The sequence below is a fragment of the Mesoplodon mirus genome (genome assembly GCF_964341445.2).
Source record: "Mesoplodon mirus genome assembly, chromosome: 7".
Classification (NCBI taxonomy): Eukaryota; Metazoa; Chordata; class Mammalia; order Artiodactyla; family Ziphiidae; genus Mesoplodon; species Mesoplodon mirus.
In genome coordinates this window covers 52,655,018-52,671,086 of record NC_138983.1, presented here as the reverse complement: position 1 = coordinate 52,671,086, position 16,069 = coordinate 52,655,018, and the positions used below count along the sequence as shown (strand labels likewise).

General features: G+C 40.4%; 2 protein-coding genes across 2 annotated transcripts in view; one reads left to right on the top strand and one right to left on the bottom strand.

Moving 5' to 3' along the window:
* Nucleotides 1-14,731, bottom strand: part of INTS4 (integrator complex subunit 4) — a 122,477-nt gene extending 107,746 nt beyond the window's left edge. Inside the window, exons 1-2 of the mRNA XM_082627862.1 lie at nucleotides 14,642-14,731; nucleotides 9,106-9,300 (exon numbers count right to left, since the gene is read on the bottom strand). Coding sequence (XP_082483988.1) covers nucleotides 9,106-9,300; nucleotides 14,642-14,695 — 249 coding nt within the window. The 5' untranslated portion in view covers nucleotides 14,696-14,731. The remainder of the gene's footprint in view (nucleotides 1-9,105; nucleotides 9,301-14,641) is intronic.
* On the top strand, nucleotides 14,692-15,661 carry LOC309807907 (uncharacterized protein). The gene is made up of 2 exons (XM_082627889.1): nucleotides 14,692-14,899; nucleotides 15,189-15,661. Exons 1-2 carry the CDS (start codon nucleotides 14,694-14,696, stop codon nucleotides 15,340-15,342), a joined length of 360 nt encoding a protein of 119 aa, XP_082484015.1. The 5' UTR covers nucleotides 14,692-14,693; the 3' UTR covers nucleotides 15,343-15,661.
* The last annotated feature ends 408 nt before the right edge of the window (nucleotides 15,662-16,069 follow it).

The following is a 16,069-nucleotide window of genomic DNA, read 5'->3' as shown; positions in this document are numbered from 1 at the left end:
AAAATAAAATAAATTTTTTTTAAAAAAAGGGGCCTCCCTGGTGGCGCAGTGGTTGAGAGTCCGCCTGCCGATGCGGGGGATACGGGTTCGTGCCCCAGTCTGGGAGGATCCCATATGCCGCGGAGCGGCTGGGCCCGTGAGCCATGGCCGCTGGGCCTGCGCATCCGGAGCCTGTGCTCCGCAACGGGGGAGGCCACAACAGTGAGAGGCTCGCATACCGCCAAAAGAAAAAAAAAAAAAAGAAGGGACGTAAAGGGAATTCCCTGGCAGCCCAGTGGTTAGGACTCGGCACTTTCACTGCTGTGGCCCAGGTTCAGTGGCTGGTTGGGGAACTAAGATCCCACAAACCATGCAGCATGGCCGCCCCAAAAAAAGAATGGACGTAAAACTTAAAACTTTCCCATACAAACAAACACAAAGAATTTGTCACTGAGTGCCACCAGTAAACTCACAATAAATGGAAATATCAGAGGGTATTCTTCAGCCAAAAGGAAAATAATCCCAGATGAATAAACAGTCACAGATACAAGAAGGAAAGAAAAGCAATGATAAATACGTGTGGGTAAATAATAAATACATAGGTAAACTTAAATGAATATTGCCTGTAGAAAATAACAATGTCTTCCAGAGTGAAAAATGGAGAATTAAAACATAAAACTGGGGCTTCCCTGGTGGCGCAGTGGTTGAGAGTCCGCCTGCCAATGCAGGACACATGGGTTCGAGCCCTGGTCTGGGAAGATCCCACATGCCACGGAGCAGCTGGCCCCGTGAGCCACAATTACTGAGCCTGCGCGTCTGGAGCCTGTGCTCCACAACAAGAGAGGCCGCGATAGTGAGAGGCCCGCGCACCGCGATGAGGAGTGGCCCCCACTTGCCACAACTAGAGAAAGCCCTCGCACAGAAACGAAGACCCAACACAGCCATAAATAAATTAATTATTTTTTAAAAAAACATAAAACTGCATTCACACATATAAGTCAGGAAGGTGGATAAATGAAGCTAAAGTCCTCACATTGTTCAAAAGAGAAACTGTACCATTTAACACTTGACTTTGATCAGTTGAGAATTCATGTAATATCTAGGATATAACCAGTAAAAGAAGTGTAAAAGAATGTATAACTCCCAAGCTAATAAAAAAAGGGGTGGAGGAGAGAATTTTTTTAAACGAGTCAATGCAAAAGATGGCAAGAAATGAGAGAAAAGAAAAGAACACTGAGCAGGCAAGACAAATAGAAGGCATTTAATAAGAGGGTAGATTTAAACCGGCATATATCAATAAACAAATTAAATGTAATGAACTAAATGCTCCAATTGAAAAACAAACACTGTCAAGTGAAATTTTTAAAAAACTAACTACATGTTTTTTACATGGGTCATAAAATAAAAAGTTATAAAAAAGATGAAAATAAAAAGTAGAAATAGGTATACCATGCAAACTTTAATAAAGGGATGGTTGGTATCATAATATTAATATCAGACAAAGCCATTATATGCTGATATGATTATTTGTAAAGAATCCAAAATCTACACATAATTTATTAAAATTGTTAAATGAGCTTAGCAAGGTTGTTAGATATAGGATTTAATAAGCAAAAATCAATTGCATTTCTGAATATCCATTATGTACTGTTAGAAAATAAAAATTTTTAAACTTATCATTTACAATAACAAAATATTATCTAGGAATAACTAACAAAAAGATGTACAAAAGGACTTCCCTGGTGGTGCAGTGGTTAACAATCTGCCTGCCAATGCAGGGGACACGGGTTCAAGCCCTGGTCCGGCTCAAAATTTATAAAGAAATTAAAAGACCAAGAAAAATTAATATATTCTTAAAGAAGAGCAAGGTGGGAGAAGCTGTCCTACCAGATGTCAAGATTTATTATAATGTTATGCTAAGACAGCATGGTATTGGCATAAGAATAGACAAATAGACCAGTAGAATAGACAGCCCTGAAACATACCCACCCATATACAGACACTTAATTTACCACAAAGGTGGTACTGCAAAACAATGGGAAAAGGACATTCTTTTCAATAAATGGTGCTGGGACATTTGGACTTCCATACACCAAAGCATCACACACACAAATCAATTCCATGTATGAAAAACAAATAATAAGCTTCTAGTAATAATGTAGCAAAATGTCTTAATGAGCTCAGGGTAGGTAAACCCTTCTTATTATCAATCAGACAAGAAAAGCACAAAATATAATTGAAAAGACTGTCAAATTGGGTTACATTAAGAACTTATTTTCATCAAAATACAACATTAAGGGACTAAAAAGGGAGAAGATATTTGTAACATGTATAACCAAAGAACTTGTACCCAGAATATAAAGAATTCCCACAAAGCAATAAGGGAAAAAAAAAATTTTGTAAAAATAGGCAAGAGACATAAATAGGTATTACCCAAAAGAATATCCAGTTAAACATATTAAAGTTGCTCTCCTTTATAGTAATCTAAGGAATGCAAATTAAAGCCACAGTGACTACACATCCACAGGAATTGTCAAAATGAAGAAAATCAGTTCCTGCTATTGGAAAGTATGTGGAACAACTGGAACTCTCACACAGTGCTAATACGAGTGTAAACTGGTATTACCACTTTGGAAAACAGTTGGCTCAGTAATTCCACTCCAGGGTATACACTACACAGAAATGCAAGCCATGCACACCAAGAGACTTATACAAAAATGTTTGTGGCAATATTTCTTATAATAGCTAAAAACTGGAAACAGTCTAAATGTCCATCAATAATAGAATGAATAAATAAATTATGGTATATCCATACAATGAAATCTTATACTGTAGTAAAAATGAATGAACTACAGCTACAGTTAACAATACAGATAAATCTCACAGAATTTTGAGCAAAAGTCACACATAAAAAGATACATAGGGCTTCCCTGGTGGTGCAGTGGTTGAGAATCTGCCTGCCAATGCAGGGGACACGGGTTCGAGCCCTGGTCTGGGAAGATCCCACATGCCGCGGAGCAACTGGGCCCGTGAGCCACAACTACTGAGCCTGCAAGTCTGGAGCCTGTGCTCCGCAACAAGAGAGGCCGCGATAGTGAGAGGCCAGCGCACTGCGATGAAGAGTGGCCCCTGCTCACCGCAACTACAGAAAGCCCTCGCACAGAAATGAAGGCCCAACACAGCAAAGATAAATAAATAAATAAATAAAATTTAAAAAAAAAAAGATACATAGAGAGAGAGAGGGAGGGAGGGAGGGAGGGAGGGAGGGAGGAAGGAAGGAAAGGAGTGTTCTTTTTACCAAATACATCTGTATTTAGTACAAGTTTAAATGGTAAAAAAATTTTAAAAAGGAAGTTTTTACCCTGAAAGTCAGGAGAGTAGTGGTTATCTTTGGAAAGGGGGGAGAAATAATTAGAAGGACTTTTGAGGGGGCCTATGGGAGGCTGATTATATTCCATTTCTTGACCTGGATGGTAGATGGTAGTCACATACTGTGTTCATATTGATCAATAGGCTATATGAGGTTTTTCTACATATTCTTTACATGTTATATTTCACAATCAAGCTTAAAAATATGATAGTTGGGACTTCCCTGGCAGCCCAGCGGTTAAGATTCTGCACTTCCACTGCAGGGGGTGCGGGTTCGATCCCTGGTTCGGGAACTAAGATCTTGATGGTGTGTGGTGCAGCCAAAAAATTTAAAAATAATAATAATAAATTAAAAATATGACAGTTGTTTATATTACTGAGGTAATGGAAACAGAGAGGTAGATGGACTTAAGAGATATTTAGAAGGTAAAATCAACATGAGTTGGTGAGGAAGGGAATATGGAGAGAGGAAAGGGTGAGGGTTATATATAGGATCCTTCTTGGGTTTCTGATTTAAGGGTCTATATTGTTGGTGGTACATTTCTTGCTATAAGGTAGACTGGAGAATGAAGGGAGACACCAAATTCAGTTTTGAACACAAATAAAAGCCAATTCTTTACAGACTTCAAATCATTAAAATAACATCATCAAATCAAGTAACTGTCTTTCAGAGACAACAGATTAGTCAAATACCCTAATTCTGCAGTGAAAGAGGACAGAAAAGATACATAGCCTTTCAATGGTCTGGAATGGAGTCACAGACCTCCAAACACAAGGGAGCAGCAGAGAAAACAGAAGTACTAAGTCTAGCAGATAAGAGGAAGGCAAGGAGGCAAGAGAGTATCTGACCTAGTAACATTCTTTCTTCATCTAGATACTTTACTCAAGTTCTTCTACTTTCTCAAATTATCCCCTGGTACCCTTCATGCCTAAGCTTAAAACTGCCTCGGGGGAAGGCCTCTCTAATAACTGCTCTTCTCACTATTAAAATTGTCCTTGTTCAGGCTTTCCTCATCTTGCTGTAGACTTATCAGTCTCCTAGTTGGTCACCCTAACTCCCATCTTGCCCTCATTCAGTTCCTCCATCCTTCATACCGCCCCCCAGAGTGACATGTCTAAAACAAAAACCCCCAAGGCAGAATACAAGAACCTTCCATTAGACAAGATTTCTAGTCTAATCTCTTAAAAAGAGTTCTCAATCTAAAATCTATACCAGGGACTTCCCTGGTGGTGCAGTGGTTAAGAATCCGCCTGCCAATGCAGGAGACATGGGTTCGAGCCCTGGTCCAGGAAGATCCCACATGCCACAGAGCAACTAAGCCCGTGTGCCACAACTACTGAGCCTGAGCTCTAGAGCCCGCAAGCCACAACTACTGAGCCCAAATGGCACAATTACTGAAGCCCGTGGGCCTAGCCCGTGCTCTGCAACAAGAGAAGCCACCGCAATGAGAAGCCGGCACACCACAACGAAGAGTAGCCCCCGCTCGCCGCAACTAGAGAAAGCCTGCGCACAGCAACAAAGACCCAACGCAGCCAAAAATAATTAATTAATTTACAAAATAATAAAATAAAATAAAATCTACACCAGCCAAACTACCTGTATTTCTTCTAACGTGACAAGTTATTTCACATCTCGATGCCTTTGCTCATAATTGCTCCTTCTTTCTAAAACGTCTTTCCTCCTACTTTCCAACTGCCCAAAATCTGATTAAGATTCATCTCAAGCATCACTACTCTATAATGCCCTTCTAGGCCTGTGCTCCCAAGTACAATTGATTACCCTCTTCTTTAAAGTTATATCATAACCTGTCTCAGATTTCATAGCACCTATAACATTGTATTATTATCTATTTTTTGTCTAATCTACCCAACTAGACTCAGATCAGGGATCATATATTAATCTCTGTATCATCAACATGAAGCACAAGGCCTGGCACAGAATTAGTATACAGAACACTTAGAGTGAATGAAAAAAATAAACAAATGAATAACTCAAGCCATTACCATCTATATATCACATATATTATTTGATCTATCAACTATACTACTGGCCCTTAAAGGACAAAGAACTTGTCTCACAGTTCTTCAACATCCTCCACAGCAACTAACACAGTAGTGTAAGTGAAGAACCCCTCATGTGAAATATTAACAAGTTCAGCTACAGAAAACCTTGGATGAGAAAAGCAGAAGCCAAAGTAGTTATCTACTAAAATACAAGATACCACATTTCTGGATAAAATAGAAGAATAAAAAAACACTATAGTCATCAATCTAGAACTGGACCCATTTATCATCCCTCCTCCCTTCCTTTGGGGCTAGAATCTGCTAGACTAATGTATGCAGCATGGCCTGGTTAAAGAGCTTGGGGTCTGACATCAGAATGCCTGAGTCCAATTTTTCTTTTAGACATGGTAACGGTATTGTGATTATGTTTTTTAAAAGAGTCTTTATTGTTTAGAGATATAAACTGAAATTTATGAATAAAATGATATGATGCCAGGAATTTGTTTTCACAAGAATCTGGTAGAGGGTGAGAGTGGAGGAAATGGAAGTGGACAGTAGGAGTGGGGGTGGGAATAAAACAAATTTGGACATAAAATAATAATTGCTGAAACTGGGTAATGAGTACATGGGAATTAAACTATTCTCTCTAATTGTATATATATTTGAAATGTTCCATAACAAAAAGTTGAAAACAAAATTCCATACAGTCCAGCAATTCCACCCCTGGGTATTTATCAGAAGAAAACAAAAATACTAATTCCAAAAGATATATGCACCCCTATGTTTGTTGCAGCATTATCAGAGCCAAGATTTGGAAGCAACGTTAAGTGCCCATCAATAAATGAATGGATAAAGAAGATGTGATTTATATATACAGTGGAATATTACTCAGCCATAAAAAAGAATGAAACCTTGCCATTTGCGACAACATAGATGGACCGAGAGGGTATTATGCTAAGTGAAATAAGTCAGAGAAAGACAAACACTGTATGATTTCAGTTACATGTGGAATCAACAAAACAAAACAAATGAATAAACACAACAAAACAGAAAGAGAGTCACAGATATCGAGATACATAGGTGTTTGCCAGAGGGGAAGGGGTTGAGGGGGAGGAGAGAAATAGGTGAGGAAGATTAAGAGATACAAACTTCCAGTTGCAAAATAAATGAGTCATGGGTATGAAATGTACAGGGTGGGGAATATAGTCAATAACTACTTAATATTTTGTATGGTGACAAATCATAACTCAATTTATTGTGGTGATCATTTTGAAATGTATGGAAATACTGAATCACTATACTGTGTAACAGGAACTAACATAGTGTTGTAGGTCAGTTATAGTTTAAAAACAAACCCATAGAAAAGGAGATCAGATCTGTGGTTACCAGAGGCAGAGGTGGGGGGAGGGGAACTGGATGAAGGCAGTCAAAAGGTACAAACTTCCAGTTATAAGATAAATAAGTACTAGGGATGTAACATACAACATGATAAATACAATTAACACTGCTGTATGTTATATATTAAAGTTGTTAAGACAGTAAATCCCAAGAGTTCTCAACACAAGGAAAAAATTTTTTTTTCTATTTCTTTAATTTTGGATCTGTATGAGATGATGGATGTTCACTAAACTTACTGTGGTAAGCATTTCATGATGTATGTAAGTCAAATCATTATGTTGTGACTTTAAACTTATACAGTGCTATATGTCTATTATATCTCAATAAAACTGGAAGGGAAAAAAAATCCCATATTGCTCAAGAGGAGTTTATATCCTAGTACAGGAAAATGGACAGGAACAAAATAAATGATAAAATTATATACAATATTAGAAAATGGTAAGTGCTACGGAGAAAACAAAATCAAGGAAGGGGCTAGAAAGTGCTGGAGTGGGATACAGAGTTTCAAACAGTGGGATAAAGGAAGGCCTTAATGAAAAAGTAACATTTGAGCAAAGACTTGAATGAAGTGTAGGAAATACACATATGAACATCTGAGGGAAGTGTTCCAGGCAGAAGGAAGCATAAGTGGAAAGACTCTGAGGAAGGAACATGCTTGACAGAGAAAATGGCAGACCAGATCACAGGGCAGTGGCTGAGGTAACAACATGTGAAAAGACACTGATTTCTGAAAACATACAAGGTCTTTGGAAAACTGAAAGCGTTCTCATTAAGCTAGAACATTATATATGTAAAGAGAGACTAAAGGGAAAAAAGATAGGAAGCAAGGTGGACTTCAAGACATATGCATCCTGACCAATGCAAATATGAAGTACAAATCATCACCTATAAAGTATTCTTAAAATTCTCAAAATATGCTTACCTGGGATCTAACAAAATCTATAGATCTAACTTTCAGTTCACAGTAAATACAGGAGATAGAGGAGCAAGTTAACCAAGAAAGTAAATAAATTCAGAAAACAAGGAATTTTACAAAACAACTGACCAAATTTCTTTAACAGGTCAATGTCACCAAAATAATAAAAATTGTTCTAGATTTTTAAAAAAGCAAATGCCATGTGTGGAGACAGTTTGCATTTCGATTTGAACAAAACAACTATAACAAGATATTTGGGGAACAACTAGAGAAATGTGAATATGGACTATTTGTTAGATGACGCTAAGGAGTAATTTAATTTTACTTGAGGTGGTTAGATGGTTATATTTTTTAAGTGTCCCTTTGTAAGAGGTATTTACTGAACTACTTAGGGAAAAATATTATGATACTTTAAAAAAACTTCAGGAAAACAAACTGAGCAAATATGACAAAATATTAATAACTATTTAATCCCAAAGATGGGTATTTGGCAGTTCATACAGTATTCTCTACTATTCTATAAGCTCAATAATTTTCATACTAAAGTTTAAAATCCAAAGTCATCTGTGATTCAAATATTTGAAAATTATTTCTTCTTTTACTTCAGATCTTACTTACAAATAAAAACTGAAAAATAAACCATTTTGCAAATTTTATTTTCTGCTTAAAATATTTCCTGTATTTAACTATGCATGAATTGATGTTTTTTTCTAACCCATGAAAATAGAGAAATAAAATGCCACTTAGCTAAAAAACAGTTTAAAAATAAAAGGGCCACTGCAGTTAGATATGAGGGCCTTGAATTAAAGCAGTAACAGCAGGATGAGAGGACTATATGCCAGAGACAAATCTGGTTACAGAAGGGTCATGGTTGAAATGGTTGAAGTTAACTCCTCCTTTGTGCTCCAATGCACTCTCAGTACTCTGAGCAATTTGATGCATTTTATCATTCACATCTGTTTCCATCTAGATACTGTAACCTTTTTTTTTTTTTTGGACTGCATTGGGTATTCGTTGCTGCGTGTGGGCTTTCTCTAGTTGCCACAAGCAGGGGCTACTCTTCATTGCAGTGCACGGGCTTCTCAATGCAGTGGCTTCTCTTGCTGTGGAGCACGGGCGCCAGGCATGCAGGCTTCAGTAGTTGTGGTGCATGGGCTTAGTTGCTCCACAGCATGTGGGATCTTCCCGGACCAGGGCTGGAACCCGTGTCCGCACTCTGCCACCAGGGAAGCCCCTGAAAGCTTCTGATAATAGGATCTTTTTGGATCTTTTTTATCTCTGTATCCACAGTGCCTAGCACATGGAAGACACTCAGTAAAAGACTGCTGAATGAACATGTTATTATTTATTTTGCATATTAACCCATTCTGCAGACACATGATACAACTCTTATACATACTCCCATACACACTCCCATCAGGTCCTCAAGACCTTCTTACCTTGTAATAATGTTCCAAGAGAATCCTGACTACTCCCTCCACACTTTCTGCCTCCACAGGCTTCCTGGCAAACTGAAGTAGGTACTGCAAAGCATCTGCTGGGGAGGTAGCCTTACACAGATCTATGTGGAGTGCTGCAGATTTACTTGGTTTTGTCAGTCGGAGTTTCTTAGTAGCAATTTCCTCCTGCTGTTGCTGCAAGAGGGTACGAAAGATAAAACATGAAAACTTGACTGAAAACAGAGAGTTTGCAAATTTAACTTTACCTTGTTTGATGGAAATAATTTTTCCTATACCAAAATAATGTATTTAGATAACAGACCCAGCCTAAACAAAAAGCAGTGTTATGAACTGGGAAAGGAGCCAACTGGAGACAAAGCTATGAGTCCCAATTTTGCTTTTCACTAGCTCCTACAGCTTTGGGGAAGTTATTTAACTTCTCTAAGTCTCAGTTACTTTCTCTGTAAAGTAGGTCCATGAATATTTTGTTCTGCCTATCTCTTAGGATTGTTGTAGCTTTAGGGTTAAGAGGACACACAAAGGATCTGCTCCACTCCTTATTAGAAAAGAAATCTCAATTCGACAAATATATTCAGACTCTGCTGAGGCACTTACTAGGCTCACCTTGCCTCCTAAGAAAACTAGAACTGATGGGAATGGTCTGCAGCTTACACTGAGGAAAAAAATCTTCCTCTCATAACAGATGACTATTTTCACCCAAATCATTCTACCTTTATTAGAAGGATGGTCAGTGTAGGAAAAAAATACATTGCCATATGCCTAGCAAACTGCAGCAACTTAACAAATATTTACTGAATGACTGATTTGGAATTAGAAGTTGCCTCTGATTCCAACTCTGCTGCTCTATTCTAAGTACGTCATAATTCACATTTTTATCATCCATAAAACAGAAATGATGACCTACCACTAGTCCATCTCAATCAGGGATCCTCATCTGAACCACAGAACACACAGAATTAGCTGAGTAACTATTTTCTCAATTTTCCCAAGGATGGTGCATAACTAGAACTATTCTAGATGCATCTGTTACATATGATGAGTGCCAAAAAGTTCACGTAAAAGGGAACCTGTTACTCCAGGGCTTACATAAGGCCCTGGTGTGCAGATATAGAGAGGATCACAACAGAAGATAAAAGTTGTAATCAATAGTAATCATCAGAAAACTACTAGAGCTAATCGATGAATTTGGTAAAATTGTAGGATACAAAATTAATGCATACAACTCACTTGCATTCCTATACACTAAAAATGAAAGATCAGAAAGAGAAATTAAGGAAACAATTCCTTTCACCATTGCAATAAAAAGAATAAAATACCTAGGAATAAACCTACATAAGGAGGTAAAAGACCTATACTCAGAAAACGGCAAGACACTGATGAAAGAAATCAAAGATGACATAAATAGATGGAGAGATATACCATGTTCTTGGATTGGAAGAATCAACATTGTGAAAATGACTATACTACCCAAAGCAATCTACAGATTCAATGTAATCCCTATCAAATTACCAATGGCATTTTTCACAGAACTAAAACAAAAAATCTTAAAATTTGTATGGAGACGCAAAAGACCCTGAATAGCCAAAGCAATCTTGAGAAAGAAAAATGGAGCTGGAGGAATCAGACTCCCTGACTTCAGACTATACTACAAAGCTACAGTAATCAAGATAATATGGTACTTGCACAAAAACAGAAATATAAATCAATGGAACAGGATAGAAAGCCCACAGATAAACCCACGCACCTATGGTCGACTAATCTATAACAAAGGAGGCAAGGATATACAATGAAGAAAAGACAGTCTCTTCAATAACTGGTGCTGGGAAAACTGGACAGCTACAGGTAAAAGAAGGAAATTAGAACACTCCCTACCACCATACACAAAAATAAACTCAAAATGGATTAAAGACCTAAATGTAAGACTGGACAGTATAAAACTCTTAGAGGAAAACATAGGAAGAACACTCTGACATAAGTCACAGCAAGCTCTTTTTTGACCACCTCCTAGAGTAATGGAAATAAAAAATAATAATAAACAAATAGGACCTAATGAAACTAAAAAGCTTTTGCACAGCAAAGGAAACTATAAACAAGATAAAAAGACAACCCTCAGAATGGAAGAAAATATTTGCAAACGAATCAATGGACAAAGGATTAATCTCCAAAATATATAAACAGCTCATACAGCTCAATATTAAAAAAAAACAAACAACCCAATCCAAACATGGACAGAAGACCTAAATAGACATTTCTCCAAAGAAGACATACAGATAGCCAAGAAGCACATGAAAAGCTGCTCAGCATCACTAATTATTAGAGAAATGCAAATCACACTACATGAGGTATCACCTCACACCAGTTAGAATGGGCATCATCAGAAAATCTACAAACAACAAATGCTGGAGAGGGTGTAGAGAAAAGGGAACCCTCTTGCACTGTTGGTGGAAATGTAAATTAATACAGCCACTATGGAGAACAGTATGGAGTTTCCTTAAAAAACTAAAAATAGAATTACCATATGACCCAGCAATCCCATTACTGGGCATATACCTGGAGAAAACCATAATTCAAAGACACATGCACCCCAATGTTCACTGAAGCACTATTTACAATAGCCAGGTCATGGAAGCAACCTAAATGCCCACAGACAGACGAATGGATAAAGAAGATGTGGTACATACATACAATGGAATATTACTCAGGCATAATAAGGAACGAAATTGGATCATTTGTAGAGACATGGATGGACTTAGAGACTGTCATACAGAGTGAAGTAAGTCAGAAAGAGAAAAACAAATATCGTATATTAACACATATATGTGGAATCTAGAAAAATGGTACAGATGAATCAGTTTGCACACAGAAATGGAGACACAGATTTAGAGAACAAACGTATGGACACCAAAGGGGGAAAGGGGTGAGGGGTGGTGGTGGGATGAACTGGGAGATTGGGATTGACATATATACACTAATACATATAAAAAAGATAACTAATAACCTGCTGTATTAAAAATAAATTAAAATTAAAAAAAAAATTTTCCTTAACGCTTGATGCATCATAATGATACCTTGAGCAATCACCTCTTTACAAATTTACACTTCTACAGAGAAGAGACTAGGATTATTCTAGACAGGAACACGGCATGGCATGATAAAAAGACCAAGGGCTTTGAAGTCAAAGGAATTTGAGTTCAATTACCACTTACTAGCTAGAGGAGGCCTTCTCCTTCTTCTATAAAAAGGAATATAATACCTACATCATAGGGATACTTAAGAAGTCTAAAGTATAATGTCTTTATTGTGCAAACACATAATAAGCACTAGATGCATATCACTTCTCTCTCCCTCACCTTCATAGCAGAGGAAAAATAACAGAAGCAGTAAGATCTCATTTCATCACCCCATGGTAACCATGCATGAACAATGAAGTGAAGAAATGAGCTCTTCTCTTAAAATCCTTCCCCATTTCCATCCTATTCCACACAAATTTGGTCTTCAGTGTTATCTGGGCTGCAGTTAGGTCAAAGGATTGGAAAGATTTTTTTCCCTAGGGAGTATATAAGGAGAAGGACAGACCAATATCTGGTATCATTCAACCATCAATAACATTTTAGTGAGCCAGGCCTTATGGTCTATCCAGGGAACACAGACGAACCACGCATCACCTCTGCCCTCGAGGAGCCCAAACTGGTGGGGAGATATGTACACTTGTAATTATAGTAGCAGTGAATGGTAAGTACAAACAGATGGGTGCTACAGAAGCAGGGGAGGAGAGGCTAAAGCAGAAAAATAAGTCCACTGGGTGGAGAACAAAGAGAGAGGGAAGCATGACATCCGGTCCATGTAAAGGAGACAACAGATACAAAAGTTTGGAGAAGTGCAAACACGTGGCATGCTGGAGGAGAGGTTAGTAGTCTTGGTAAGGGGGAACAACGGAATACTGGAAAGAAAGGAAGTGACACTGCACAACAAAGTGAACGTACTTAATGCCACCGAACCCTACACTTAAAAAATGGTTAAAATGATAAATTATGTGTTATATATATTTTGCCACATTTTTTTAAAAAGGTGGGCAAAGGAAACAGAGCCAGGAATTCCCAAAAAGCAAGCCACAGAAGAGGGAGCTCTGTAAAGTCAAAAAGCTTTCCTGAATGTTGACTCATTTTAAAAGTTGAGGAAAACTAATTTCACATAAAAAGGAGCAACAAAAGAGTGTAAAGGTAAATATCAAAGTTATTTTCAGAAAAAAAACAAGAATAAGAAGCAAACTAACTTCCCTACACACAATGGGAATATGTCACAAAGTGTCCACAAAACAAAAAAGGCAGTGATACAGCTAGAAGGAATACTGTTAAATCACAAAGAGCTAGGAAGTTTGGCTAGGGAGTTTTTACAAAAAGAAGTAGCTGTTTAAAAAAAGGGAGTGGGGGAGGGGCTTCCCTGGTGGCGCAGTGGTTAAGAATCCGCCTGCCAATGCAGGGGACACGGGTTCGAGCCCCGGTCCAGGAGGATTCCACACGCCACGAAGCAACTAAGCCTGTGCGCCACAACTACTGAGGCTACTCTCTACAGCCTGCAAATCACAACTACTGAGCCCGTGTGCCGCAACTACTGAAGCCCGCGCGCCTAGAGCCCCTGCTCCGCAATGAGAAGCCCACGCACCGCAACGGAGTAGCCCCAGCTCGCCGCAACTAGAAAAAGCCCGCGCGCAGCAACCAAGACCCAATGCCATCAATTGAGGGCTTCTCAGAAGTGCAGATTATTGCCTCACCTCCCCGGCCCGATTTACTTATTGAGTACAATCTACATTTTAAAAAGACCCCAGGTGATTTGGATACACAAAGTCTGAGAAGCACGACACAAGGTATGACGCGGGATCAACCTCTACTTCAGCTGTATCTGAGGAAATACAAGGAGAATCACTGACTGCTGACACGGGTTTGGCCCACCAATCCTTAAACAACTCTAAAGGAGGAAGGTATTGCCCTCCTTCCTAGGTGAACTGTTCCACTAATGGAAAGTTCCACCCCTATGAAGCCTGAGACCCTCGCCTCCTCTGACTGGGTCTTGAGGATTTCTATAGACTCCTCTTCCAATCCCTTAGAGCTCTGCATACAGCCAACTTGTCCCTGGGCGCTTTTTTTGTAACGGGAGTTGGGAGGCAATTTGCCACTAACTGGCTCATACTCCACCAGAAGCCTCAAAGTCCTCATCTGTAAAACGAGGATACTACTGTAATACAAATAAAATGAAGTAACGAATAAGATATTTTCGTAGATTGTAAAGCGCTGTTTCTTTCTTCTAATAATTTTTTAGTGTCAGACTGCACGTATTAATGCTGACAACAGCAGCGGCAAACGACACGCCCACTAAAGTGTAGCCTCAGAGAGGCTGCCTACCAAAGCAGTAGGCATTCAACCCAGCTTTGTGGCGCCTGGTCTGGCAAAGTGCCTGGGGCGTGGAGAACCTTCCCCTACCCCAGACCGGTCTCGGGACCTTTCCTTCCAGAGCTTACCTGAACCACCTTAGTGAATTCCTCGTACACCCGCTTCTTGAGGTGCGCCGCCATGGCAGTCCGCGAACCCTCTCAGCTTCCGTACCCGAGGAGGGAGGTGGAGCGGAGGAGTCCGGAAAACCTGCCCAGGCCGAAGGAACCAGCCACGGTCCCACAAGGCAGTGGGGTTCCGGAAAAGAGAGGCCGCTTCCGGCTGCTAGACTGCCCTGTCGCTGCGCCGCCGGATTTGGCCGCCTACGCCACCTGCGCCGGAGAAAGGTAAGCCAGAGCGAGAGCGTAGCGCAGGGGGCGGGGCTTCTGGTGGGAGGAGCCGGGTGGGAAAGGCTAGAGGAGCCAATGGGGGATTTGGGGAGCTTGCTGTTGGTCTGAGTGACGGAGAGACTGGCGGGGAACTGAGCCCAGGGAGGGAGGAAATACTATCGGGTAAAGGGCAGAGATGGAGCTTTCCAGAGCTAGAGACAAAACCTGGAGCTGTGTAAGGACTTTGACTCAGGAGATAAGGGAAGAAGGTCAAACTGACGTTCGCATCATCCATTGCTGTTCACAGTATTTGCCATCTGTATGTTGCCTGCACTCTCCTCTTGGTCAAGCCATTACTGGAAAAGTGGTTCACCTTAGTGAACACAAAAGACACGACTAAGCCAAAGTTCGGAATAAGGAAGGATATATTACTTGCAGCAAGTAAGGAAAACAAAGTGTAAGGTCAGCTGGCCCGAGGCAGGTGATGCAAACAAATTCACCGGTTGCATCGGCCCGGGGACTTTCAGCCTTCCCGCTCTTGAGAGGGGCGGAACTAACGGTCCTACAACTGATGCAGCTGGTGTCCGATATTGCCACAGCACCCGAAGAAAACCGCCAAATGAGGACTAATCTACACCAAGAACGATCTGCCCCACCCTTTCCTTTCTACCCCCTATAAATCCCACCCAAGCCCTCAACCGGGCGCGACTTCTCTGGCCCTGCCCTTCGGACCAGCGAACCTCGCCCGGGAGCGCTCCCAAATAAAGCTAACTTAAAGCTCTTTGTTTCACGGTGCCATCCTTTACGGCCAGGCCTTACATTTGGTGCCGAAACCCGGGAGGGGGCACCGAGCTCTGCGGATTACCGTACGGGCCACCCCTCCCTCCCCAGGAGACGACCGGGGATCCTCCGCTCACTCACCCGATCCGGCAGAATACGGGGTAAGTCCCCTTTTTCCGTTCCCTTTGGCCCCCAGAGTCCCTACCCACCGGACTCCCTGTTCCTAAACCGTGGCCGCGACAGGGACTCCTCCGTCCGTTCTCCGAGCCTCGGGTGATTGTGGAGACGTCCCAATCGCCTGACTGCTCTCCGACCCGCCGTGATTGGAGACTGAGGCTAGGGACGCCTCTCTCCCTCTCCATTCACTCAGGGACAGACTGGAAGCCATGGGAACCTCTCAATCCAAAC

Excerpts from the sequence above, each read along its gene's own strand:
- LOC309807907 (XM_082627889.1), top strand. The coding sequence starts at position 14,694 with ATGGCAGTCCGCGAACCCTCTCAGCTTCCGTACCCGAGGAGGGAGGTG. Across the intron at positions 14,900-15,188 it reads GCCACCTGCGCCGGAGAAAG|TATTTGCCATCTGTATGTTG; the intron begins GTAAGCCAGAGC and ends TGCTGTTCACAG.